Genomic DNA, 26,196 nt, shown 5'->3' with positions numbered 1-26,196 from the left:
AATATCCTTTCTTAGTGTAGGAAATTATGGACAATTCAATCGGCAGTTTCTACCAATGTTCATCGGTTCGGTAAATGTCTGACTGAATATATTTAATCTGTGCATATTTATCCCATCATTCATGAAGTTGAAATTTATTTTGAAACTCCAACTTAATCCTCGTAAATTAAATGCAAGCAATACGGAGAAAATGGTGCCAAATTTGGAAACCTTCCAACACATAAAGGAATCTAGACACTTGTAGAGTATCCCCTAGTCACCAATCCAGCTAGCCAGCGGCTCTTGTTCACGCTCGTACAATGGTGCGTATGAACAATGTGTTGCGACTTATTAATTCACCACACGGACAGCCAACCTCAGCCCACCCTCATCCTCGCGTTCAACCACTCAACTCTGGGCGTGGTGAGTATCAGAGGACAGCGGCACCTGTTGACGATTTGGTCGCGGCGTGGCAGTACTTGTTGCATACGTTTCGACGCCGGGATCTGTGACGTAGAGGTTACATACCAAAAAGAGTCCAAAATGCACACAGACAGTAGTTGCTCTGGCTCTGTCAATGATTTATGGCCCATTGATAAGGAAATCGCGACATGTGGCAGGAAGAGATTATCGAGTGAAATGGCACCATTCTGTTGTGAGGCGGATTTCTCTCCTGATGGTAGCTGCAGAACATCAATTAACGAAGGCAATTAGATGCACATAAAAGACCATTAATGTCCATTCAAACAAAGTCATTAATGCGCTCTATTGGCCAATGAAATTTTGCCCTTCGGCACCACAAAAAAAACTTTAAAATGCAAAAATAAAGGAAATAAATGAAGGCATACACGTGAATCGCACACTTAAACCGATCATCGGAAAAGAGGGGAAGGGAAGGCTGACCTATGCGTAATTCTATGCATTGAGTGGCAAAGAGTGCGCTGAATAGTTTGCAAGAAGTTTAAGTGGTTAATTTGCATTAGAAAGGGCACGAAAGGAGAGGCAGAATATTGATGAAAAGGGGAGTGGAGTAAAGGTGTGGTGATAGAAATTGGATGTGATTGCAGGTGGGGCTACTAGAGATGGTAGCGCAGGAAAGAGTGAGTGCTAAGAGTTTGAGGAGAGTACAATTCAGGTGATGCAGGAGATACGATTCAAGGCTTAGAACCCATCTGGGATAAGCTCCTCCCATATGTAACTCTACCAGTAGCAATGCAACTATGATCATGATCCACATACTGATCGATATGTGTAAGTAGCACTTCCGCTCCCCAATCAGCAACCGAAAATAAAACGCAATGGGAGACACGAGTTCAGGGCATGCGTTGGATTTGGTTGGGAATAAAGTTTTATGGTCATGTCAATCAGCATTAAGCATGGCTGGGATTACGATACTCCTGTCCTGTGCCGTAATTTCCCCAAGAGATATACTACACTTGTCTGTCTGTACGTATATTTATAGGAACTTGGGAGTTGGGGTGCATGGAATAGAGAATATCAATTAATTTATTTATGAATGCGATTGAATTTATCATTTGTGGTTTATTTATAACGCAGTTTCACAGTGAGTTCCATTGATAAACAGAGCTACAAATACACCGATATACAGTTACAGTTACAGATACAGATACAAGATACGAGATACAGATACCACTACAGATACAAATTACAGAACTTGGGTTGTTGGATGTTGGGATTCTTTTCAGTTAATTGCACGAAAAACTCTCACAGCAGCCACCAAACGGGAAATGGAAACTGTCTCTAAAACACACATCTCTGGGGATCGTATTGTTACACTCCAGATGGGTATAGATTGGTTGGGTATTTTAGAAGCAGCTGACGGCATTGAAATAGCAACGCCAGTACATGCGACCACCGCCGGATGAATGGATGCGCCGGGAACCAGTGGGGGAGGAACCAGCAGCGGCGGGCGATCCACTTCGCTCCGACTCCGCACCGGCTCTTCTCTGAAAGCTCTTTGCCATTAACTGAAATTTTCTTACACATCGCGCTGCTAATTTTATGTCTTATATTACAATTTAGGTTTTATATTCCAACTTACTGTTTCGCCGGTGGCGCGATTGATTTGATTCAAATCTTTGAAATCATAATCCAACATTACGCCCGGATCATCATCGCTATACATATGCAGATTGATCCCTGTATCGAAACTCCAATGTCAGTTCAAATGGTGGGACTTTATTCCAGCACTCACCATCATCTCCTGAATGGTGCTCCTCCAATCCGTTCTTGTATTCACTCAATTTTGCATTAAGATTGTTCTTGTCCGCATAAAAGTCACCAATGCGATGTCCAACTCGTTCTTGTTCAAGGGCATGGTGCAGGGCGACCATCAGTCGATCCAGGAGTAGAGCAGCTCGCTTTGGGACAACCATCTGTGGAGGAAAGGTAATGTAAATTACCAATTAGTAGTAGAAATTAAAAATCAAACCATTAAAAATCGCATCTTAGAGCTTAGTATTCAAAATGCATTCATCAACATAAATTTCTACACAATTTTATTATATTACTTGCCATAATTTTCTGTACTTCTAAGGGTAACCTCAGCTATTCGAACAATGCCGTTATTCTAATATTTTCCATGCTTTACACATCAAAACAACTTCCCACGCAGCCACATAGGCCACTCCATTCTTGGAACATACCCCTAGACCAGGCCCAACCCTCATTAGGCGCACCAGCATAATCTTCACCTAAAACTTGTTCTAGGACCTTCCATAATCAAAGCGACGTGACGTCAGATTTTTTAGCACAAATTTACCTTTGGGTCAAAGTAAAAGCAATCAAATGAAAAATATACGATTTCAAATTGTGTGTAAAATGATAGGTGCCCAAAAAAAATAATAGCAAGTGAGCAAAAAAAGGTGAACCCGACACGGCCCACGCAGCTAGCGCTTCGTGGGTGTCCTGTGCCCTGTTTGATGTCCACTTACCGGGTACTCGTCGTAGCTATCGTCGGTTGGGGCACTGAATATCTCCTCGGGCTGGCTGGGAGATGACCTTCCTGCATTTCGCTTATCATCTGCAGCCATAGCCTCGGGCTGGGCCGCCTGTGCAGAGGCTGCAGCGCTGCCCAGGAAGGAGAGCTTGTCCTTGGAGCGTTTATCATTTGGCTGCCTCATCAATTGACGGCACATGTGGAGCTCAAAGTTCTGGATGAGTACGAGCAGGATAATCAACAAGGCTGGCAGGTGATAGGTTCTGCTGCTGAGGCTCCTGCCACTCCCGATGCTGTTGGCTTTGGTTCTGTTCCACCTGCGCCTCGGAGTATGCAGTGGGCTCTGCCAATGTTGGTGCTGCATTGCGTTTTAGCTGCAGGAAACTAATTAATGTCAATCCTGCTGCCTTCCACTGGGAAGATGTTGCTCGGAATTCTGCGTTCGACACTTTTGAAATTTCAACTGAAGCGTTGCCTTTATGCGTCTGACGCTTTTATAGCAGCCACACAGTCTCCATGTCGTTTGGATCTTTTTTTCCCTCGCCCTTTTTTACAATAATGAAACATTATAAATGCTTGTTAATCGCCAAGGAACAGCTTCAAAGAGGGGCGGGCAGTCAACAGTGAAATGCTTTTTTCATACTTTGATTTACGCTGCTTTCACTCTCCTCCTCGCGTCCTGTGGCTCCTTGTGGCTGTTGTTGCTGTAATTATTGAACATCAAAATCCATGTCCTGCCTGCAGCCAAGTTATTAACACACACATACGACGCTACGTGGGTGATATACGTATTGGATGTACACCGAAACAAAAACAAACACAAACCCGCTGTAGTCCATATATTTAAATCTTTGGATAACACAGTTTTTTTCCAGTTCTTCTGGGATTTGGGTTTTCTTAGCTCTCTTAGACTCTTAGAATCTGATAAAAGACGTGAAAATGCTTTGTTTACTCTACGGAAATTAAACATTTTGTTCTTTACGTGCACATCCATTGATTCATCCACTGACACATCCATTTATGGAGACTTTAATTTAAAAGTTGAATACTTTTTGTATGGCATGAATGGCAATATTTTCCTACAATTTTATGGTTAAAAAGTTTGAATTTTAAGGGATTTCATTTGATATTTAACTGCTTTTCAAAATAGAAAGCATTTAATTTAAAATTAATTTAATTTAACCTTTGAAAACTAAATTTTGTATACATATTTTGAATGTTTCTCGAATTCCTCTTTTTCTCAGTGCATGTGTGTTCTTGTGTGGGCTTATTGCAGCCTGTTGCGCTTTTTTGGTAGGTCCGTCTAATGAGCGATATACGAAGTCCTTTGGCAGGATTTCGCTGCCTTGGGTCTCCTTTGCTTCTGCCCACTTGTTGCCTGCTTCAGCCCTGAGGTGGGGGAAAGGCATAAGATTCAGGCATGAACGAACTCTGTTGACTCCTCGCTGCATGTGTCCTTTGCCACACTCTCGCATCCTCTCTTCCTCTCTGTCTGTGTGTGTGAGTGTCGATGTGTATGGATACTTAAGTATTTTGCATGTAAGAAACATTGGAATTGCAGTGCACAAAGAGCACTCGTAGACTGAATAGGTTCTGGGATTAAGGCTCATTAATTTTGGCGATATTTTGTAAATATTCAAAATATTCAGCTTGGACATACAATAATCTGTGGCGCGTGTTGATTTTCCAAGATATTGAATGCACAATTTTATCATCCTTGAAGTGGTTCATCCCTATCTTTCATTTTTTTTTTAATTCTCAAAATTTTATTTTGTGGCCTTCTCGCAAGGAAAGGTCAGTCTTCGAGCGGACACGGAATTTTGTTCAAAGAATTTTTATTAATTTCCACAGCTTATTTATATTAGCCAAAAGCTAATCCCACGTGCCCACCAAACCCTTAGATTTCAATTATATTTATGAATATTTAACATACATTTATTCGTTTTTGTTCCGATGGGCACTTATGTATGTACTTGCACACAAAAATACCCAGTCCAATCAAGAAGAAGCTTTTCTTGAAGAACAGCGGGAGCTCTGCAAAGCAAAGGTCAGTGCCCATAAAACATTGGCTGTCAAAAAGAATCCTACGGTTAATTACGCAGTTTGCGATTTTTGCAACATGCAAATCGCAATTAATGCTCCGAACTATTCCATGAAAATTTGGGAAAACAATTTCAAACATGATTCCCTATGGCCTATGGTCTATGATGGATTCACATCAGTATTAGCCCCAAGGAAGATAATAAGGTAAGGCAGATATTCATATCAATCATTTAGTTAAAACATAATAATTTTTCTTTGGGTTACTAAAATCAGTTACAAATATTTTCGCGCTGTGTACTTTCTGTGGCGCAGCATCCCTGGGAACAGCTGTTAAAATCACGCGTTTGCGCACAACTCACCCACACGGCCAGTAAGAGAGAGGCAGTAATCCAGGCAGCCTGGAGCCTGGACCTGGACCTGGCACAGCTTCCCAACTTGGGCAATGCTCAATTTGGACCTTCATTGATGAGCAGGCATCAACGGAAATAAACTGCAGTAACTTCTACCGCAAAAGCAATCAAAAACGAAAGCAGCAACAACAACAACATATACACATTTGGAACGGCGGCAGCAAGGAGGAGCGGGAGCAGCAGGAGGGGAAGAACGCGAAACAGCAGCAGCAGAAAGTGCAGTCGTGTGAAAATTTGTATTGAAAGTGCGTAAAATGTGCCACACAAACAATTAGTGGCATCCAACAGACGTGAGCATAACGGCACAAGCGAAGTGCCAAAACAAGAGACAGAGACAAAATCAGCTAAACAGAAAGCAAACAACATGTCAAGGACTTGAGTGTGAAGCAGAGAACGGGGTGAGAAGAGCTGAACTTAGAGCGCGTCAGGATTTGTTTGGAAAGATGCGTACCTACTACAGTGCAAAGGATATGAGAAAATACGGCGATTTGAGCTATGAGTGAGTACAGTGCGGGAGGGTGAGGGTAACCCAAAGCAACGGGAGAAGGAGAACATAGAGAGAGAGAGAGAGCGGAGACAGGTGTGTCATTGTGTGTCATCGCTGGTTTACTGTAAAGCACCCAGCATCGAATGCCATTTCAATGTTCAATGCTTACTGCTCTCCTACGTCACTATCGCACTCTTTCTCTCTTCTTTTCAACCCATTTCATTTGTGTGTTAATTTAGGTTTGAAAAAGGGTATTATGATTTTAACGAGATGTTTGTAACGCAGGGAAGGCAGGTAAGCCTGTCGATTTGTCCGTCAGTCTGCTATATACATACAGTACTCATACATACATAATAGACATTTATATGAACGTAATAGTTTTCAACTAACGGTGCCAACTGCAGTCTGTGTCAGAAATGCGTCCTGAAGGGTATCTCTTGCTTCGACTACAGCTGCCTAACCTTTCTTTCCTACTTGTGTCTGTGTGTTTGCACAAGTAAAAAGCAATCCAAAGTGTCAATTGAGAATTTGTTTTTGTACAAAATCGGATGGATGGGTAAAGAAATTTGTGTTGAATGGATTGCACCTGCACGAAGTGGGTTAACGGTAAATCTCGTCGTGCACTGCAACTGTATAGTGCTCAGAGCTGCCTACTTTCTTGGGAATGGAGCAGCCTCTCGTCTGAATATTTATGAGTTAAGCGCGAGCTTAAATAATTCTCTTCCTCAAGGAGCTTGGAAAGAAAAATGGAGCTCGGTGGGCAGCGGATTAAGGGCTTTCGGCTGAGTGGCCACTCGTGTTGCTGCCTCTTGTTGTGGGCATTCATTATGTTGTTTTGTAGCCTCAATTAATGGCTTGTCAGCCTGAAACAAAAATGCTCGAGTGAAGGCTAACAAAGACAATGAACCCAACAGGACGCGACGGCAGTGCCCATAGAAAGGTCAGTCAGTGTAGGCTGAAAGGAACTTGAGTGAATTATAAAGCCAATGAACCAAAATGAAGCATGAAGATGCTGCTTATGAAATTGCTACTGACAAACCAGCATCCTCATTCTGAACTCAACCAAGAAGCCTTCCCTGCCCCTACAAACCGGCCATAAAAATGGTCCGACTCTTTCGTTGCTTAGCAGTTTTTTCTGCAAGTTTATTTTGCTGCCATTACATTTTTGCAATAGATAATAAAAGCTTCTTGTAGTTAATGTACATTGTACATATTTTTGCATATATTTTGCATACTTATACATATCTAAACATAACAGAACCGAATGGATAACCGTTCCAAATGTGCAGATTGACAGCTAGAAATAGTTCCTATAATTTGAAACGCTTCGTTTTGTAGGCCGTTCACACGAATCGGAGTACCTTTTATTCTTAAATCAAATACTTTAAATATTGCCTTAGTTCCTCCTGCTGGTTTTCCTTACAAATAGTGTCGTATTTTATTTAAGGGCAGCGCAAGGTAGCATAAAACGCACACAAAATATAAATAAATACAAAAATATATCCACTAATTGAATCTCTTTCTATCAATTTCCATCTCTCCTGCAGAAGCAAATACCTGCTGGATCCAAAGTTTATGACAAAGAGGGACCTGCAGCATTACTATCGCTACTACAACATGAACAAGAATCGCGGACAGTTCAAGAAGATTGTGATTGTCATCTTCTGCCTGTGCGTCTTCTCGTATCTGTGCGTCGACTACAATCTGAGGACAAAGTTGCTGCGCTTTCGCGATGGCTTTGACTTTGTGGCACGGATAGAGGACTCGTATGGTGGCAAGCTGAGTCGTGCGTACTTTGTGGAGACCACGGGCTGCCGCATGCCACACTTCGAGGTGGTCGATGACAATATAGCGCAGTTTATTTTCAAGCCGAGTGCCTACAAGTGCAACAAGCCGCTGACGCGTACGAGTGACAGTGTGCCGGGGGAGCTGCATCTGAATTTGAGCCCCAGCGAGCTGCTGTTTCGCTACAACATCAGCGATCTGTCCGCCATAAGCTGCAACTATACGGAGGTGAAGCGCAAGAATGACTGGAACAATACCTATTCGCCAGGTGTCAGCTTTAAGCTGGAGCAGGTGATGCATCTGCCTCCGGAAATGGAGTTTGTTTGCCTCTGGTGCTATGACTCGTCCGACCGTTGCATCTACAAAGACTGCCACTTCTTTGCGGTGGACAAGCCACCACAGAAGATCACTTCCAGACTGGGTGTGGAGAGAGTTAGCTTCAATCAGAGCAAGGAGTCCGCCCAGGAGCGTCTGTCTGTGATGATCCTGGGCATTGACAGTCTCTCGCACCTGAACTTCCTGCGGCAAATGCGCAAAACCGCCGCTTACATCAAGAAGAATCTCTCCCACGTCGAGCTGTGGGGCTACAACAAGGTGGGGGACAACACCTTCCCCAACATAGTGCCCATGCTGAGTGGTCTGGACGATCAGGAGCTAAACATTGCCTGTGCACCCAAATCCAAGCAGACATACGACGGTTGCTCCTTCATTTGGAAGCGTTACCAACAGGCGGGCTACAAGACTTTATTCGCCGAGGATGTGGGTCGCATATCGGCGTTCAACTTCAATCAGAACGGCTTCCACAAGCAACCCACGGACTACTATTTGCGGCCCATCATATTGGAAATGGAGCGTACCCTGGCCTACAAGAAGGATGTCAATGTGAAGCTCTGCATGGGCGGCAGACGTACGCCGGATGTGCTCCTGGAATATCTAACGAAAATGGTGCCAAAAATGGGCAAAGATCTGTTCTTCTCGTTCCTGTGGACTGTAACCCTCACACACGATTATTTCAACTTTCCGGCACTCCTGGATGAGGCCATGGTGACGCGGCTCCGGCAGCTGCAGGACTCCGGGGTGCTCAATCGCACTGTGGTTATGCTGCTGTCGGATCATGGCCTGCGCTGGGGCTCCTTTCGACGCACCTACCAAGGCATGATGGAGGAACGACAGCCACTGATGACCATGCTCTATCCGCCCTGGATGAACGAACGCTATCCCGAGGCCATTGCCAATTTGCGCACGAATTCGCGACGCTTGGCCACGCCCTTCGATGTGCATGCCACAATGCTGCACCTGCTGGATATGGGCAACCTAGAGGCGGAACAGGTGCAGAAGAAGGCGGAAGAGTTCGAAGACGCCGACAGCGTCCTGCCGCGAGGCATCAGCCTGTTTCTGCCCATACCGGAGGTGAGGACCTGCGAGCAGGCTGGCATCGCCTCCCATTGGTGCACGTGCCACCAGCGCCAGGAGATTCAGACGAACGATGGCCGGGTGCAGCGTGCCGCTCGCTATGTGGTGCGTCTCATCAACAATCGACTGAAGGACAACTCGCAGTGCCGCACCCTCTATCTGAACTCCATACTGCAGGCGTTCATTGCGGCGCCGCACCACAAGATCGTGAAGAATATATCCACGGATTATGCCGTGGATATTACGCTGCGGATGCAGACAAAGCCCGGCCTGGCCGTCTTCGAGTCGACAGTGAGAATGTCGGGCTATACGAGTGTCCTCACCGGCACCATAAGTCGCATCAATCTGTATGGCAGTCAGAGCTACTGCATGAATGATCCGGCACTCAAAATGTTTTGTTATTGCCATAGATAAGATGGTGGAGGAGATTGGGGTTTGGGGAGGGGCAATTTGTCAAAGACTTGAGTACCCAATACGTAGCCTTAGCCATACCATAACTAAGTTTATTTCTATGAAATAGATATTGCCCTACACTTTGTATAAAGAATAATCAAATGTTTAAGCTCTTTTGCTTGTAAAGAGTTTCCATTATCTTGTGCATGTAATATGCGCTTGTAGTTTATGGTAGGTGTAGTAGAAATGGTTTAGTTTCCCTTAATCTAGCTGACAATACAATACAATAACAATTTAATCATAATATTGAACATTTGTTCCACCCCCAATTTATTTTTGTATAATAATCACTGAGATATGTAGCAGAATTGATAGCGAACTTATGGCTGCCATAAACGGCTCCCTTTAATGTGTGTGTGGTGTGTATGTGAAACGTTTTGTGTAAGAAAATATTGTGAAATATACATGAATAAAAGAAAATTAGACTTGCAGCAATTTAAATTTAAATTTCGATATGCCATCGATTAATGAGCACTTTCCCGTGCAACTCTACGTTCTAGTGTGACCAGTGGGTCACACGATAGGTTTGTTATTGTTAATCGTTCCCTCTTATCAGTTTCGTTTCGTTTTATTTTTATTTGTTTGTTGCAGAAATGGACTAATTTTTGTTCACCTGATTAACCTGTTCTCGGTTACACATCACCACATACATTCAACGGAAAAGATGCCACCAACGGAGACTCTGCGCTCGGGCGAGCGTTCAGGCGGTGGTGCTGGTGCCGGAGGCACAGGAATGGGTGGCGCTGCTAGCGCCGCCTCTGAACAGACATACATCATAAGGCAGAGCAACAAATACTATGAGCATCGCGATTCCCAGGCCACGGCCATGTCTGTGGACTATTCCGGCCAGTGGGTGCTGCTGGCGGGGCGTGGCCACCTGGCCCTGCAGCGCCTGGGCCAAGACGATGGCACCCTGCGACGTCACGAGCGACAGTCCAAGTACGAGGTGTCTGTAGCGGAATTTGCCATATGTCCCAGCCGTAAAGAGTACTGCGCAATAGCCGTAAGATAATGTTTATCGTCTCCTGCCGCAGCCTCCGATTTTTCACGAGTGTTCTTTGTCTTTTGCAGACGAGTCAACATATTGACATTGTGCGCTGGGGTCCGGCGGAGCCGTACTACGAGAGTTCGCTGCGTGGACACACGCGTACGGTGACCGACATTGATTGGCATGGCAAGGATCCCAATTTGCTGGTCAGCTGCTCTATTGACACCTTCTCACACATTTGGGATCTTCGTGAGCATCGAAAGCCCGCGCTGTCCCTGAATGCCGTCTGCATGTGTAACTAAATGTTCTCCTTATCCACATGGCTTGCCCACTCATTTGTGTTCCCCCTCTTTCCCAGCTGGTGCCACTCAAGTAGGCTTTAATCGTGTGTCGGGTAATCTTCTGGCTGCTGCACACGATGGAGATCTGAGGATTTGGGACATACGCAAGGGTAGCTGCCCAACGCATTACATTACAGCACATTTAAATCGTGTGCACGGCATCAACTGGAGTCACCGCCGAGAGACGTGCCTGGCCACTGCCAGCCAGGATGGCACAGTCAAGTACTTTGATGTCTGCAATCCCCGTAGAGCAGAGAAAATCATTACCACCATGTCGCCCGTGTGGAGAGCACGCTATACGGTAGAGCCAACAGCCTGCTGATTGGAGGTAAAATTCCCTATTTAAATCCCTCTTTTTGCAGCCCATTGGCAATGGTCTGGTTAGCATTGTGGTGCCACATTTGGGCCGCGGTGAGAACAGCCTCTTGCTCTGGAGCAACAGCAAGCAAACGGATCCCATTTGCTCGTTTGTGGGTCACACGGATGTCATTCTGGACTTTGCCTGGCGCCCAAATCGCGAGAATTTCACAGAAATTGTAAGCACGCACCTCCTGCTAAGACTTTTCTGTTTACTAATTGATTTATGCTTTTAGGAGCTGGTTACCTGGTCCAGAGATCGCACTCTGAGAGTGTGGAAAATCGATGACAATATGCTGAAGCTCTGCGAGCCATCCGCCGAGGAGGAGGAGCCACGCTATGAGCCCGAGCTGAGTGAACTGAGAGTGCCCACACCGCCGGAGTTCCTGCATCCACGCTCGGGGATGGCCGCTGGCTCGCTGCCCATTTCAACGGGCGATGGGGCATGCAACACGCTGCCCATGGCACGCTCGCCCAGCTTCGGTGGTGGCTACTGTCGCAGGGAGGAGCCGCATATAGCCCGTTCGCTGACAGATCAACCCACTTGCTCGCTGCATCATGAGTTCTCGCTGCTTAACACGAACATGCCGCACGTGGAGGTGGACATGTTGGATGCCATCAAGCGGTACGCTTGCTTCAAGATCTGTGCGGGTGGACACACGGTCATACTTCAGGTCACCTTCGCCACATCCTATCCCAGTCCCAGTGTGCCACCAGTGTTTCAGCTGTGCCAGGGTACCACGCTGTCCACCGAGGTTAGTGCCATTCTCCTCAAAATTCTGCGCTGCAACGCCCTGCAGAGAGTGAAGAAATCCCGCACTTGCCTTGAGCAATGTCTGCGTGCGCTGGTGGCGGCCATGAAAAAGAAGGTGGCTGCCGTCGGTGGCGTGGGCGAGGATCGAAGTCAACTGCTGCTGCAGAGCCCCAGATTGGAGGGTGCTCTGTCGAGTGCCCTGCACGATGCTTGCATTCCCTTTCCACGCACTTCGGGCGTGCACTTCAATGCCATCGGCATGCTGACCACCTTTGCCCAGCCGGTGAACAACAAGCGGCTGACCCTGCGACAGCATCAGTCGATGACTCCACGGACTCTGTCGGCCATCAATGGCAGCGGGCTGCTGGGCAATGTAATGGGCACAACCCAAAGGGATGCAAATGCTTCGTTTTATCTGCAGGAGCGAATGATTGCAGGCAAGCCCGGCAAACAGCGTGCCATTCGGCAGATGAACGGCAGTCCCGTGGTGCACGTCTACGATGCCAGCAGTCTGCTCCATGTCAGCCGCAACATGGCCAGGGAATTCTCGCTGGACAAGCACGACATAGCCGAGACGTGCCGACGCAATGGCGAGATCTGTCGCAAGCATGGACGCATGGACCTGTTGCCTGTTTGGCTGCTGGTCGAATTGATAGCCACTCCGCATGTGCCGCACGAGACAATGAACGAGCTGCTGTTCTACAAGGATCCGTTCAAGAAATCCCTGCTGGAGTCGCTGATCATGCACTATGCCAGCTCGGGCGATATACAGACGGCCGTGCTGTTGGCCTGCCTGTTCGACAAGTGTCCCACGGGTGGCATAATGGATGTGGCGGTGGCCTTTCACTTGCCACCGCAACTGAACTCGCAGCTGTCGCCCTACCACACGGTGCTCCCATTGGACGTGAAGTCCAGCTCTTCCAACCATTGGCAGCAGATGAAGCAGCTGCGCAGCAATTCCTGGTCGGATTCCCTCGACTGGCTGGACGTCAAGCAACTCCAGGCCGATGCCTACTCCTGTTCCCTGATCAGACGCATCAAAATGCCTCTGTTCGATCAGTTCAAGCGTGCCTATGCCGAGATTCTCTTTGGCTGGCAGCTACTCTCCAAGCGGGCGCTGATCCTCAAGCACACACAGAACACACCGCCGCCCATTCAGGGCGTTGAGTTTGTCACCGAGTGTGGCACGTGCAACAAGCCGAAGCGCACTCCAAAATGTGAATTCTGCAAGCGGCCGGCGCTCTACTGCGTGCTCTGTCGTCTGCCCGTGAGGGGTGCTGCAAATGCCTGTCTGGCCTGTGGCCATGGCGGGCACATGGATCACATGATGCAGTGGTTTGAGGTGAGTTCTCTTCTCTGCTTTTTACTCTATGAGTCTTATCTATTGTTATATTCCAGAAACACACTGTCTGTGCCACTTGTGGCTGCAGCTGCCTGGAGCGCACCTCGGAGCTGCTGGCACTGCTCAGCTGAACTTGAATCTGACAAAGCTTTAATATTCCTAGCCCCATTGATTGGTGTTTTTTTGTAGGCTCTAAGCGAAAGGATGTTTTTGTACTATTTGAGAAATATACATACCCATATGACCAGGATGATTATAGATCCTAAAACAAGTGGTTGAAGAAGACCCAAAAATAATTTGGCTTTAAGTTAGACAAAAAATTATAATTAAATGAAATATTTGTCGTTTCTTTCAAGTACATACATTCATACATTTATTCTTTACTTTTATAATTATAATTTTTTATTTTTTAGTTTAACTTTTCTTGTTGTTTACTTTTAGCTTATCATTTACGATTTTACTTGTAGTTTTTTTGCATTTGCAATCATTATGTGTGTGTGTGTGTTGAAAGTATTTTGTTTTTGTTTTTAGTGTTGGAAATAATTTTTAAAATTAATTTCTACAGCTCTGTTTTTTTGTTTGTTCTCTCTTCTTTCATAAGCGTCATAAAAATTAAAAAGAAAAAACCTCAAGGAACGAAAAGTTAAAAATTAAAACACGCATCGGGAACTGCTCGCAGCTCGCGTGCACAAAGGAAAAGTAAATTCTAAAGCAAAAGTGTATTGCAGGGATCCTAAACGAGAGAACAAAAACTTATATAAATCCCCTAAAACTAAAACGAAAAGCACACGTGCACAGAGACGAAAGAAAAAAAACAAAATTAAATTTAAATCCCGATGGAAATTTCAACATTTTAAGCTGCAGTTGTTGGGTGGTAAAAGGGGAATCGGGGGATGGATGGGGAGGGGGACACACTATCAATACCAGCCACTGGCCATGTTGTAATTCTCGTGATATCATTTCAGCTGATCCCGATACGTCATGATGGCCTTCATGAGCAGTCGCACATTGCTGCACTGCGTGCTCTTGGGACAATTCTTGATGAACAGCTGGCAATTGCGAAACAGCTCGGCGAGCACCTTGGGAGCATGCTCGCGGGTAATGGGATCCGCCATATTGATAGCCAGCAGCGCCTCATTGAGGTATCTGTAAATGTAACGTTTAAGTACACCTTCAAATCAATAAGAACTGCCCCTCCCTACCTCTGTTTAAGCTCATTGTGATTGGTCATATCAGCGGAGATTTGCTGGATGAGCGATAGCAGAACCTTCTGCTCCAGCCTGCATGCGTCTGGGGCAAAGGCCTGGTTGCTGTCCGTGTGCCTCAGTGTGTACTCCACCAGATTCAAATCGTTGGCCAGCAGCGCCTGGTGGAAGGCCTTATTTATCTGTCCCGCATGCAGCAGCTGCTTAATGTTGTCCCTCAAATCGTAGGGTTGCGCCGGTGTGGCCGCCTGCGAGCGCAGAGCCAGGTTCTGATTCTCCAAAAATTTGCGCAGCTCCGCCCGTATGGTCTCCTGCACCTGGCGGGCCAGTAGAATCTCCAGGCTCTTGACCTCACGCTGTGTCTCCAGCATGGCGTCCGTGAGCTCCGTGCGATGCTTGAGCAAATTACTTTCGACCAATTGCTTTAAGAGGCCGAGCTTATTGTTGAGCTCATCCCAATTGGCAGCGCCAGCTCCTTGCTGCTGCGGCATCTGCTGCAGGTAGGCATTGAATTGAACCATGACTGCAAGGGAAGGTAAAAACTTATTTAGTAGGCCCTTCTCCCCATCAGACTGAGGTACTTACAATCCTTAATGCCCACAGTGAAGGCATCGTGCAGCTGCTGGAACATATTCTGCGAGGACTTCTCATAAGCTGGTATCAAAGTGCTGCCCATGGACTCTATGAACGCCGTCTGCAGGCTGGTCTGCACACCTATCAGCACGGACTTGCCAAAGGAATCCATAAATTGCTAGCAGAAGATAAAAAAAATGCTTTTAATAAGGGACATTTAAATGCGGATGTTGCTTTTATACCTTGCTCTTGCATACTTGTGCAATATTTTCCTTGACAGCCTTCTCGAAGACGCCCAACTTTTGGACAAATTCCACTTGTATCTGTGCCTGCAGCTGATCCATTTTGGCATTCACCCTGGGCACCAATTGACGCTGCAGTTCCATGTTCAGCACGTTGCCAATAATGTCCGTAAAGTGTGTGAGCACATACTGATTGAGTACGGCCACCACAGATTCACGTAGTTCACGATTCTGGTTCTCCCTATAAGCAAAGATAATCCAAAATTAGGCATCTCTTTCAAGACTTAGTTTTCGTTTAAAGTCCTTACCTTGCCAGCAGAAACTCGGACAACTTCTTTGAGTGCTCGTTCTCGTATCGCTTCAGATATTGTTCCATCAATTTGGACAGCTGCATTTCGATTTTGTAGGCCAATTGATTGACATTCTTGGGCTCCAGGGAGGTATCGCTTTTGGCTGGCTGCACCGCCGTTGCTGTCTGTTGCTGCTGCTGCTGCAGCTTGGACACTTCGTTCTCCAGTTTGTTCAGCTGCTTGGATTGGGCCTTAACCAAATCTAAAATATAAATGGAGACAGACTTTAGTGATTGACCTTCTGACAGTGCTCTGATGATCTCAGAATGTATTTAACAGCTTTGAAGACCCAAATGCTTGATTATTCCTGGACCTCTGGACTCCAGACGACTCTTTTCTTGAGCTTAAAAGGCCTGAAGATAATCTCCAGACCCTCTTCTACTAAGTTATTGGTGAACTACTGCAAGTTTTTGGATTTACCTTAGAGTTTGACCTCTTCGTATTGTGTATTATGTGACTCTTGGACTCCAAAATACTCTTTCGAAGGTCTGAATCTTGACTTGAGCGATGCACTACAGGTTTGAATGAACTTCATGAAACAAGGTCTGATTTCAACTCGAAATCTGTTCTAATTTCTTCACATATATCTATCCTAAGTGCTAGGTTATGGATTGTTACAACTAAAGCATCTCTTTTCAGTGTGGTTACTCACCCAATAGCAGATCAATTTTATTATTTAGCTCAGCATTTCCTCCGGCCGTGCTCTCTCCCTCGCCGGCATTGTGGCTGCTGCTGTTGCTCGTATTCAAGGTGGTGCCAGTGTTGTTGTTGCTGTTGCTGGCGACGCTGGTGCTATTGATGTTGCCACCGCCGCCGAGTGTGGGCGGCACATTGCCATTGTTCTTGTGCTGCACCGCCTGTGACATGATCTGGGCTGCATTCTGCAGCTCTGCCGATTTCTTGATGGGCTTCACTTTGGCCGCCTCGGCCAGCCATTTGGCATCGACGGTGTCCAGCAGGGGCGATGAATTGGCCAGCTCCTCCTCCTCGTCGTCGTCGTCATCATCGTCGTCGTCTAGGTTCTCCAGCTCCGGCTCGTAGGCATCATCGCCATCATCCCGTGTGGCCATTATCTCCTGCACCTCACGACTCGGGCTCGAGCCGCCGCTGGCCAAATTCTCGGCTAGATTTCGCTCGGGATTCCGATCGATGGCAATAAACTTTTTGCGTGCCTCAAACTTATCCTTGATCTTCTGCTGTTCCCGGTCTTCGATCAAAGTATTGTTCATCAAATTCAGGATATTCGCATTGGAATTTTCGCTTGCCTTGCCCGCCGTCACGGTGGCCAGCATGCGGAGAGTATTCAAGACCTGAGAATCGATGGCATCGGTGGCCGCAGTCGCAGCAGTGCTGGCGCAGGCAGCAACATCAGTTCCTGTGCTGGTTGTGGTGCTGGTGGCCACCACCACAGCGGTAGTTGCTGTGCTGCTCGACTGCGTTCCACTGGCACTAAAAGCATCTGGTGTCATGAGATTCACCTGCGGAAAGGCGCTGCCAAACTGTGGCGAAGCGGACCTCGACTTGATGGTCGTTGCTGCCTCAATGGCCTGCTGTAGGATGGCCGAAGGTGCTGCGGCAGCGGCCACAGCCATCGCCACCACAGCGGAAGAACTGCTGCCGACCGTGGGAGCTGCTCTCTTGGCGGACTTGGCAAAGAGCGCATCGAGGGGAACACTGCCAGCGGCTGCTGCAACTCCAGCAACACTGTTGGGCGAGACGACAGTCGTATCCTTTTTGAGGATCAACAGATTATCTTCTGGGGTCGCGGAACGCCGCTTGCTCGGAATGCTGCTGCTGCTGATCAGACTCTTGCGTTCAGTCTTCTCGGGCACGCACGGCTGGTAGATGATGTGGCACTCCTGCAGGCTCTTGGCCTGCACCACAAACATATGCACCACCAGCGCGTATGTGGAATTGTTTTCATCATCAAAGTCATCCGGCTCCTCCACGGGATAGTAGCTCTCCACAGAGCTCTTCAGGCGCCGCATGGCCGCGTTCACAATCGAAAAGGAGAGTATGCCCGAGCTCAGCTTGAACTCGGCCACGTTTTGGATACGCTGATCAGTGCCCTCGCCATCACTGAGATCTGAGCCAGCATCGCCTGCCTCACTGCCAGTGACGCTGCCAATCTGCATGACATACACCGCCAGGTTATCCAGGCAAGACACCACCAAGTAGTTGGCACTGCGATCGATGCCCGCAATGAATTGTGCCCCCTGCATGGTCGCTGCTGTCGCTATATTAATCGTCTGCAGGCACTCCCACAGCGAGCAGTTCCACAATTTGATTTCCGTGTTGCTGTCGCTGGTGGTGATCACATGCTGCCAGTAGGATCTGCAATAGAAACAGTTTATCAGTAAGAAATCGGTGAGATATAAGCAATCTTTGAACAAACTTACTCCTCCACTGGCTTGTTAATGTTGTCCAGGAAAAACAACGAATTAACCTTCTTGCCATCGTGCGGTTTCCATTCGTGCAGGCAGCGTGGATTGCGTACATCAAAGAAGTAAATTTGATAGAAACGCACGAGACCATCGGCACAGGCAGCGGCCACTGTGGTGCCATCGGGCGACAGAGCAGCGCAGGTGATCAACGAATCTTCCTCAATCTTCAGATAACCAGCATCCAGAACATCCGGATTGATCTTGCCACGCTAACAAAAAGTATTTATAACTATCTAGCAATGGTTTGCATCCACCCACACTCACCCCATGCTCATTGATGATCATTTTCACATGAAAAACTTGAAATTGTCGACTGCGCGACCAAATCAATAGCTGATTCTCATCATCATCCTCGCTGGGTACACCGGCAGTCGTGCTGTTGCACACATATGGACACCAGGAGACCATATCGTACTCGGGCTGATAGTTGGCAATGGGATCCTCGACTTTCAGCACCAGATTGCACAACAAATTGCCTTCGATTAGATCGATTTTGTAGACGAAAAGGGAGCTCACGTCGATCACAGCCAGTATGCGTTCCCGATCTGTGTGGGCGAACTGCAGATCCAAGACCTCGCCGCTCATGCCCTTGATAAGGGCACGCGTGCTGGTGCTGATATTGCAGACACGCACCATGCCCTCCATTCCAGTGGCTTTGTTGTTGACTGCAAAGGAGGGGAAATTCTCTTCAATGAAAAGGGGAAATTCCAATTGGAGATAATCTCATACCATTGATGGCATAGGCCAGATGCTTGCCATCGCGATGCACGGCCACCAAATGGCCTGGATAATAGTATTTTCGCTCCCACTTGTAGTCGACAATGTTCTTTAGCTTGACCTTGGAAGAGCCACGGGTAGGCACAGAGGGGGATGCCAATATTTGCGCATTATTCGTTTTGATGCTGCGACAGATATACTCCTCGGTGAAGTGACTGCAAAAAGTGCCCAATCAGCATTAGAGTTAGGGAGTAATGATGATGATTCACTTGATACACTTGATATTACGTACATAATTTCCGATGCAAAGGGGTCTACTGCATTTCCATTGGCGGCTATGGCATGGCCCTGCTCCTGGTCAGCGTTGATGCTCATCCTGGATTTTAGGTAGATCGTTGGGGATGATACTAAATGGGCGGATGCGGTTGAGTTTGCTTTTGTTGCTTTGCCACACCTTGACAATTGGGGACGCGACGACGATGAAGATGGAGGTGGCGGCGGTGGTGGCGGCGGCTTACGAAATATTGGCAACTGTGCGAGCGCAAAAAGCGCGACTAACATTGACACATTAACTTACTGCAAAAGTTTGAAGGGAGGAGGTAAAAATCAGAACGTGCATGTGTATATGCGGCACAGGTAGAGCATTTATATTTTTTTTCACACTAACCTGCTCTATATCCAAATGCACTCTTGAGCCACTGGGCATGCAAAGCCTCCCCAGCCTGTGAGTTGTGCGGAAACCTTGTGTGGGAGTTAATTCGTTTTGCTTGCAGCCTCGTTTAACTAAACCATTTAGACAACAAAACAAATTTCGCTAACTTTACAAATTTTCGCAGAAATTTGCCGCAAAGGCAGTGTGACCGCGGAATTATCGATCAAATATACCGACAGACCCTCGGAAATATACCGAAATATACCTTCCCATTTTAAAAATATACAGTAAATATCTCGTGTTCTTAAATGATATTCCTCGATTTTGATGTTCTATTTGATATTACTAGCTAATTAGGAGACTAAGCGGAAAAAGTAAAATTTTATCTGATTTATTAATCAATTCTCCATAAGAGTAGATAGTTTTCACGGCATTCTTTTGTTGGAATGTTTACAAATTAAGTTTAAAACTAAAAAGGTCAACCAACAAAAATGGCATTAAACGTTACGTGAGTGGGAATAGATTGCTACGTTTTAACACTTTGACAATATACTGCCTGACCGTCAGAAAATACCGTAAAATAGCGAGGAAACAAACGATCTAAACCCAACTAACCCCCCTTTATTTAAACAAGTGAAAACCTTGAAAAAATCAACTTCTTTTAAAGTTTATCTTGTATGTGCATTCTCCCTCTTTACGTAAAAAATCATAACCACTACATCATTCACCTGAACTGCGCTAAAATCCTTCCAGTCTTATAATATTCGAGTGTTTCTTTACCCCCCTTGACGACAATGGGATTAGCTGCTCGATAGCGAAATCCATTAGGGATGTGCAGCGGCGTTGTGTGTAGTTAAATCGATAGCGATATCTTAGCGAGTGTTATCGCTTTTTCATACGAACTTTATAAATTCAAATGAAAACTTAAACGCGTTGGTTTGCTCTTCTCGCACTTATGCTTTTATTGCATTTTTTGTAGCTTTTTTAACATCAACTTAATACATTTATCTCATTTACTCATACAGATGTATATCCATCAAAACAATACACATTGATCACGCGCTGAAACGTAATAATATGTTTTCATAGTGTTTCAATATCACTTTGTTTACTTCTTTCTTCATTTTCAATGTTTTGTGTGTTTGTGTGTGTGGGCGGTTAAATGTTTAACAAGTTGAAGAAAACTCATACATCTAGTGGTTTAAGTATGCAAAAGAAATGACATATGATGGTATATATATCTGATAAATTCGACATATTTAGTGGTCCGGTTTAAATTAAATGTCTCTTCTCGGGTTTCCCATTTAACGTATAAAGAAATTTCGTTAAATGTACATAATATCAAGTTGTTTTTTGTGTGTTTTTGTTGTGTACACTATACATATAGAAAATATATATAATACGTATATACTTTTTGTGTGGGGGGAGCTACGCTTTCAAAGGAAATGACAAATAGTTTCGGTTTCGTTTTCGGGTTCTGTTTCAGCTTTCACTTTTCTAATACTTAAATATTAAGCCTGGCTTTCCTTTTCCTTACATTTTTGATAGATAGGATTTTTAAGATTAAATTTAGGTTTCGTTTTTGTGTTTTGTTTCGTTTCGGTTTGTTTTTTCTTCTTTTTGTTATGTTTCATTGCCGGAATGAATAAGAAATGTAGGTAGGGTAGGGTGGGGTATTGGAATTTCGAGGCATTAATAAATAGCAAATTGGCAAAACAAAAATGCAAAATGTTTTATAGCAGCGAAATATTACAGCTGGGGCGTTGGACCACTTTGTGGCAGTTTCATTATACACTAAGGGGCTGTGAGATACGAAGGTTCTTGCGAAGGATCTGTGTGTGTTTGCGGGCGTGTGTATCATCATTTTACTTTTGTAACAATTAGGAGAACATACTCATATGTATGTTTCAATATACATATATATATATATGTGTGTGTGTGTGTATATATAAATCGATCTGCATAAATATCTATAGAGGCGGCATTATTGTTTTTGTTTGTTTTTCGCATGATTTGTTGAGATTTAACTAGCCTACAAATTAAATTAGCGACTTTTATGTAGCAAAACACAAACTTGGGTGGAGCACATCCATCCATCCGTCTCACTGCAAACGTCAACAAACTGTACAAACATTCCAACATTCACGCCAGGCATCATTCTGTCTGCACAAGCGAAAGGAGAACCTCTAGAATGTTTGCATCGTTCTGTTACAGCGCGTTAAATAAATTGTGCAGAAGCAACACATAAATATGTGACAAATGATGACGCAAATAATGATTATATCCCACGCTGCTTAGACATTTGTGTAACCTGCTGAGCCTGAGGAGCCACCGGTCACATTCGCCGTCACTGGAGCCGATGATATCGACGAGCTTGTGCGCCCAGTGGCCTCGGTACCGCCATTCATGCTCTCCAGCCTGACACGCATCTCCTCCTTGCGCGTCTGGACGCTCAGCAGCTCGTCGCTGAGATCATTGCACAGGTGCAGCAGGGAGCTGTTCTGTTCGCGCAGTCGCTGCAGCAGCTCGGTGGTGCTCGTCTGGTTCTGCTTGAAGGACACATGACGCAGACTGTCACTGATGGCCGTCACTCGCTTCTCAAAGTTCTCGGCGCTTGGCAGTTGAGAGACCAGGGCCGGGGCCGGCGGTGGCGGCTGTTGTGGCGGCGATTGTGAGTTCCGTGGCGTCTGCGGCTTCCGATAGACCTCGAAGGCTGACACCCGCTGCTGTGTTTGGGTCTGCTGCAGCGTAATCCTCGTGGGGGGCACACCGCCAGGCGGTGGCGGTGCCGGCGGCAGCGAGTGCAGCTGCTGCTCGGCCACAGTTCCACTCTCCAGCTAGAAGTTGGACCAAAGATTAATACGATTCAAGCAGTGGGAAATGGTTTTCTGGTTGCTTGGAATGTTTTTAGAAGCTACTGAATTTGGACACAAGACACTAGTGGAAGCTACAGCCAATTGGTGTGGAATGCTTTTGCGATTATCAAACATTTAATTATTGACTTTGTGTTTATGGACTTACAACAACATTCGCGGCGCCACCTTCGTCGGCAAAGTGCGTGAAATCGGCAAAACCCGTTGAGGTTTGCATATCGAAGCTGGCTTGCGCAGTAATCTTAACAAAGAGTAGGTGGGTTGGTTGGGGGTTTCATATTTATATACACAAAACATATTATCGTTGTGGAATAAAGTTAGCAGAAATGTAAGAACAGGAGCTGGTTATCCACGGCCAGCCGAGGTCTCGCATACCCTTGCAAAAATATTTATGGTTTTCAGTTGGCAACGCAGATTGGTGCTGGCTTTTAAATAGAATAAATAGTCACTCTATTGTTGCTTAATTATTGTCTCATTTGCATCCTAAAACTTCTAGGCCCGTGGGTAGATAGACAGACATGCATTCTACCCTCCAAAACTTTACTCTAAAACAAGGACAAAGTGCACAGACTAGTTTGACGGAGGACAGGGAAACGGACAGAAATTAATTGGACTTTGCAAGGGTACAAAAGAATCTTCAATTGAATTAAAAAGTTAACACGTTGCAGGACAAATTTCAAACAGAAATCAACGATTCTCCGATGAATCACTGGTGCATCCACTCTCTACTCACCTCCGCTTGCTGTGCACCCCCCGTTGTGCCCATTTTGAACTTGTTCAAGTCCAGACTGCTGCTCCTCGCATGACGATGTGGACGTGGTGGTGGCAATGGCGGTGGCTCCTTCTTGGACACGGTCACTGTCGTGGCATAGACTGTCGCTGGCAGCGAATCGGAGTTATCGCTGGGGCCAGTGGAGCCAATGCTTGGCTCGCGTTGTGGTGGCGGTGGCAGCACACTGTTCTTGGCTGGCAGCTTCTTGGCCTGGGGACGTTGAATGGCACGCAGATCACTGCTCTCCCGATGCGTGGCAGTGGTCACAGTCGCTGCTGCTGCTGTTGCGCCTGTAGCGACTGCTGTTGCTGCTGATGCTGATTGATTGTTGACTGTGCTGGTGCTGGATGTGATGGTCTTGGGACTCTCCTCGCGTAAAACAACGACACCATCCATGTCGGACGACTGCTCACCGGAGGAAGAAGCTATGGCAGTGCCTAAAGGGAGAGAGATTTTTGTCATTAGAGCTCTGCCTTTCTATATTTCTATATCCCTTTACCTATTGGCGTCACACGCAACGGCACGGGATGTAATATTTGGGGATTGGAGCCCACATCCTGGGCAGTGCGCTTCATGTCGAACAGAGCTGGCTTTAGGCCGGGACTAGAGACGGCTGGAACAGCAGCTGCAGCAGCCGCACCACCAGCAGGAGCCGCTGTGACGGCAGCAGCTCCAGTCGTTGATTGAGCTGGCGCCGCACTCGTTGTGGGAGATTCACTGAACTTTGTCCACTGACTGGAGGCATTACTCGAATCGGCCGCATTTCCCGTGGATGAAACGGCGCCGCCCACGACCCTTTCGTGATTGGGAGAGTTCGAGATGCTGCGATTCTTACTTAGCGACGTGTTGGGTGGTGTCGCCTCGCGTCTCGAACTGTTGCTGGCCTGCGACGAGGTGGAAATGCTGCTCAGATTCATGATATTCTTGTCATTCGGCGGCACTGTGGGACGCGGCTTGCTGGTGCTCGCCGTCGTGCTGCTGCCACCGCTGAGATTTCCAGCAATGATTGTATTGTCCGTCTGCTCGTCCTCGTCGTCGTCATTCAAATGCAGGAGATCAGCCTCGGGAGGCTCTTGAGGTAACGAGGACGACGAGGAGGAGGTCACACCACCGCTACCACCGGCCAAGGCTGCCTGCAGCACATTCGGATGCAGACAGTGGGGCAGGCTGGTGGGCAGCGGTATATTGTTGCGTCGCAGCACCACCAGATGCATGGCAGCCGTGAATTCGGACAGACTCAACGCTCCATCGCGTGTCACGTCGCACAGTTGCCAAATGTGACGCAGCTCCTCCACGGGTATGCGACTCTTCTCAAAGAAAACCCTAAGAAAGAACCAAATTAAGAGGAAAGTCTGGCGAGAAATAGCAGCCTTAAACACTTACCGCGCTGCCTGGCCGGAGAGTAAGCCATGTGGATCACGTTGGACTGTTTTGAACTGTTTATTGTAGTATTCCCGCTGCTCTGGTGTGATCTGATAGACGGCCACCAGTTCGTTCTCGTTGTCATCGTCATCGCTGCTGTGGCGATCGGAGGATTCCTCCTCTGTGCCCAGCAGCTGGCGGTGCTCGTCGCCCAGCAGGCCCTGCCACAGCGGATCCTGGGCCCAGGGACGCTCCGCCACGCTATTGGTGGGCGTGGGGCTATCGCTGTTTGTGCTCCAGGCCTCTGGAGAGCCGCCACGTCGACGCTGCGCATAGATAACGAAGAGACAGGGAGACAGAGGGGTCAGTGTTAAGCCTATTTGCATATACTACGAGTATGCCATGATAAGATACGCACCCCGACATTCTCTCGACTGCTGCTGCTGACAACGCCACTGCCATCTGTGCGCTGCCCCGCCGCCTCGTCGATAGATTCGTTTTGTTCCACCTCAGAGTCCGTGCTGGGCACATCCGAGGTGTCCTGCAGCTGCTCCTGCTGCGAATTGCGACGCAACGAGTTCCGCCGATCTGTGGGCGGTGGTGGTGGCAGTGCGCCCAAACCATTCTCCGTGGCCGCTGGCGCTGTGGCAGCATCCTTCCAGCTAAAATGTGGCAATGGCAATGGCACCGTGGCGACTATCAGCTCCTGGCGCAACGGCATGGCTGCCTGATGGGCGGCAATCAGCTTGAGACACGAGTAGAACTGGGCACGTGAAATGTGCAACGCTGTCGAGGGTATGCCAGCCAGGCCGGTGATCTGCCAGAGATAGAGATTGAGTAATTAGTTTCATCACGATCGCAGGGGCGCGAATTGGACCTACCTCAATCACCGCCTCGTTGGCAATGTCCGCCGAGCGAAAGAGCTCCGTTGCCTTGAGCATTGGCACCTTGCCCGTCTTTTCCACATCGCAGCATTGAAAGAGTTCACTGTAGAAACGTGTCTCGGGCTCGGTGAGCGTTACGTCCATGCCGCCTACTTGTTGCTGTTGTTTTGCAAAGCCGAGTGTTAAGCTAGCCACGCCCCGTTCCGTTCCGTTCCTGGCGGGGTACTGTGCCTTTGATCTATTTGTTTATTTCCACGCCTAAACCAAACAGACTGTCGCTCGTCTACGGCCCCTTGTTCCCCTTCGCCGTAAAGTCTCTTCACTTTCGATGCTGCTACTGCTGCTGTTGCTGCTGCTGATGGCCCACACAGCGACGGTCTTGGGAGGAGGTGGGAAAAAAAAAAAAGCAAATAAGACCACGACAGCTCCAATTGCGATGGTTTTGCTAGCTTCACAAAGCCACCACGGCCGGGTTTGAGCTGGCGGCGATTAAAGCATGCCTTGGCACTTGTTAAGGTTCAACTCCAGCTAGCTTAAGCTGCTCAATTTTCCAATCAATATAACTTTTTGGTCAAATTTTTTCGCAAACTGTTTCGCACTGTGTGTGCGCTGGCTTTCGATAGATGGTTTTTACTGGTTGCGATGTATTTCCTATCGATTAATCAGCTGGCAGATCAGCCCTGCTTGTGAGTGTGTATGCAGCCCTGAAACAACTCAAAAGATAAGGTGGCGCAAGGTTTTTACCGCTCTTTGTTGTCTGACTGCTCTTCCAGAATTTTCCAAATGAACTATTACAAGACTTGTCAGTCAG

At 47.0% G+C, this 26,196-nt stretch overlaps 5 protein-coding genes across 9 annotated transcripts; 2 read left to right on the top strand and 3 right to left on the bottom strand.

The window, feature by feature from the left end:
- Positions 1–1,679: 1,679 nt before the first annotated feature.
- LOC117900713 lies at positions 1,680–3,388 on the bottom strand. 2 transcript variants are annotated; one of them, XM_034811174.1, is made up of 4 exons: positions 2,934–3,388; positions 2,195–2,375; positions 2,042–2,139; positions 1,680–1,967 (listed from the first exon to the last, which is right to left on the bottom strand). In XM_034811174.1, the coding sequence occupies exons 1-4, from the start codon at positions 3,300–3,302 to the stop codon at positions 1,806–1,808; spliced, it is 810 nt and encodes a 269-aa protein (XP_034667065.1). In that variant the 5' UTR covers positions 3,303–3,388; the 3' UTR covers positions 1,680–1,805. The 2 variants fall into 2 exon arrangements, with proteins under 2 accessions (XP_034667065.1, XP_034667066.1); XM_034811175.1 differs by having other exon boundaries at positions 1,680–1,946.
- A 2,188-nt stretch (positions 3,389–5,576) lies between these two features.
- On the top strand, positions 5,577–9,885 carry LOC117901816. 2 transcript variants are annotated; one of them, XM_034812733.1, is made up of 2 exons: positions 5,577–5,890; positions 7,426–9,885. In XM_034812733.1, exons 1-2 carry the CDS (start codon positions 5,835–5,837, stop codon positions 9,488–9,490), a joined length of 2,121 nt encoding a protein of 706 aa, XP_034668624.1. In that variant the 5' UTR covers positions 5,577–5,834; the 3' UTR covers positions 9,491–9,885. The 2 variants fall into 2 exon arrangements, with proteins under 2 accessions (XP_034668624.1, XP_034668625.1); XM_034812734.1 differs by lacking the exon at positions 5,577–5,890 and adding an exon at positions 7,269–7,336 and having other exon boundaries at positions 7,426–9,884.
- Positions 9,886–10,069: 184 nt separating this feature from the next.
- Positions 10,070–13,569, top strand: LOC117900458 (GATOR complex protein Wdr59). Its single transcript, XM_034810831.1, has 6 exons — positions 10,070–10,532; positions 10,601–10,811; positions 10,876–11,159; positions 11,221–11,394; positions 11,452–13,311; positions 13,368–13,569. The coding sequence occupies exons 1-6, from the start codon at positions 10,194–10,196 to the stop codon at positions 13,440–13,442; spliced, it is 2,943 nt and encodes a 980-aa protein (XP_034666722.1). The 5' UTR covers positions 10,070–10,193; the 3' UTR covers positions 13,443–13,569.
- Positions 13,570–14,167: 598 nt separating this feature from the next.
- On the bottom strand, positions 14,168–19,714 carry LOC117900456 (enhancer of mRNA-decapping protein 4 homolog). The gene is made up of 11 exons (XM_034810828.1): positions 19,510–19,714; positions 19,135–19,418; positions 18,855–19,057; positions 18,390–18,790; positions 18,081–18,334; positions 16,334–18,015; positions 15,640–15,883; positions 15,332–15,572; positions 15,102–15,267; positions 14,514–15,039; positions 14,168–14,457 (listed from the first exon to the last, which is right to left on the bottom strand). The coding sequence occupies exons 2-11, from the start codon at positions 19,401–19,403 to the stop codon at positions 14,268–14,270; spliced, it is 4,176 nt and encodes a 1,391-aa protein (XP_034666719.1). The 5' UTR covers positions 19,404–19,418; positions 19,510–19,714; the 3' UTR covers positions 14,168–14,267.
- A 1,365-nt stretch (positions 19,715–21,079) lies between these two features.
- LOC117900459 (ralBP1-associated Eps domain-containing protein 1) lies at positions 21,080–26,016 on the bottom strand. Of its 3 annotated transcripts, none has more exons than XM_034810832.1 (7): positions 25,383–26,016; positions 24,920–25,318; positions 24,523–24,827; positions 23,639–24,462; positions 23,101–23,576; positions 22,516–22,608; positions 21,080–22,331 (listed from the first exon to the last, which is right to left on the bottom strand). In XM_034810832.1, the coding sequence occupies exons 1-7, from the start codon at positions 25,527–25,529 to the stop codon at positions 21,789–21,791; spliced, it is 2,787 nt and encodes a 928-aa protein (XP_034666723.1). In that variant the 5' UTR covers positions 25,530–26,016; the 3' UTR covers positions 21,080–21,788. The 3 variants fall into 3 exon arrangements, with proteins under 3 accessions (XP_034666723.1, XP_034666724.1, XP_034666725.1); XM_034810833.1 differs by having other exon boundaries at positions 22,519–22,608; XM_034810834.1 differs by lacking the exon at positions 22,516–22,608 and having other exon boundaries at positions 25,383–26,015.
- Between the last annotated feature and the right edge of the window lie 180 nt (positions 26,017–26,196).

Source organism: Drosophila subobscura, chromosome U, assembly GCF_008121235.1.
Source record: "Drosophila subobscura isolate 14011-0131.10 chromosome U, UCBerk_Dsub_1.0, whole genome shotgun sequence".
NCBI classification, from domain to species: domain Eukaryota; kingdom Metazoa; phylum Arthropoda; class Insecta; order Diptera; family Drosophilidae; genus Drosophila; species Drosophila subobscura.
Note: the sequence above shows the minus strand (reverse complement) of the source record. Positions and strands in the feature narration are given on the sequence as shown.

Coding starts and splice junctions, on each gene's coding strand:
- LOC117900459 (XM_034810832.1), bottom strand. CDS start 25,529: ATGGACGTAACGCTCACCGAGCCCGAGACACGTTTCTACAGTGAACTC. Junction 24,828..24,919: donor GCAGTCGAGAGAATGTCGGG/GTGCGTATCTTA, acceptor ATCTATGCGCAG/CGTCGACGTGGCGGCTCTCC. Junction 24,463..24,522: donor CTCTCCGGCCAGGCAGCGCG/GTAAGTGTTTAA, acceptor GTTCTTTCTTAG/GGTTTTCTTTGAGAAGAGTC.
- LOC117900458 (XM_034810831.1), top strand. CDS start 10,194: ATGCCACCAACGGAGACTCTGCGCTCGGGCGAGCGTTCAGGCGGTGGT. Junction 10,533..10,600: donor AAGAGTACTGCGCAATAGCC/GTAAGATAATGT, acceptor TGTCTTTTGCAG/ACGAGTCAACATATTGACAT. Junction 11,395..11,451: donor GCGAGAATTTCACAGAAATT/GTAAGCACGCAC, acceptor TTATGCTTTTAG/GAGCTGGTTACCTGGTCCAG.
- LOC117900456 (XM_034810828.1), bottom strand. CDS start 19,403: ATGTTAGTCGCGCTTTTTGCGCTCGCACAGTTGCCAATATTTCGTAAG. Junction 19,058..19,134: donor CCCTTTGCATCGGAAATTAT/GTACGTAATATC, acceptor CACTTTTTGCAG/TCACTTCACCGAGGAGTATA. Junction 15,573..15,639: donor TCCGAGTTTCTGCTGGCAAG/GTAAGGACTTTA, acceptor CTTTGCTTATAG/GGAGAACCAGAATCGTGAAC.
- LOC117900713 (XM_034811174.1), bottom strand. CDS start 3,302: ATGCAGCACCAACATTGGCAGAGCCCACTGCATACTCCGAGGCGCAGG. Junction 2,376..2,933: donor ATAGCTACGACGAGTACCCG/GTAAGTGGACAT, acceptor TTTCCTCCACAG/ATGGTTGTCCCAAAGCGAGC. Junction 2,140..2,194: donor GCACCATTCAGGAGATGATG/GTGAGTGCTGGA, acceptor GTTTCGATACAG/GGATCAATCTGCATATGTAT.
- LOC117901816 (XM_034812733.1), top strand. CDS start 5,835: ATGCGTACCTACTACAGTGCAAAGGATATGAGAAAATACGGCGATTTG. Junction 5,891..7,425: donor TACGGCGATTTGAGCTATGA/GTGAGTACAGTG, acceptor TCTCTCCTGCAG/AAGCAAATACCTGCTGGATC.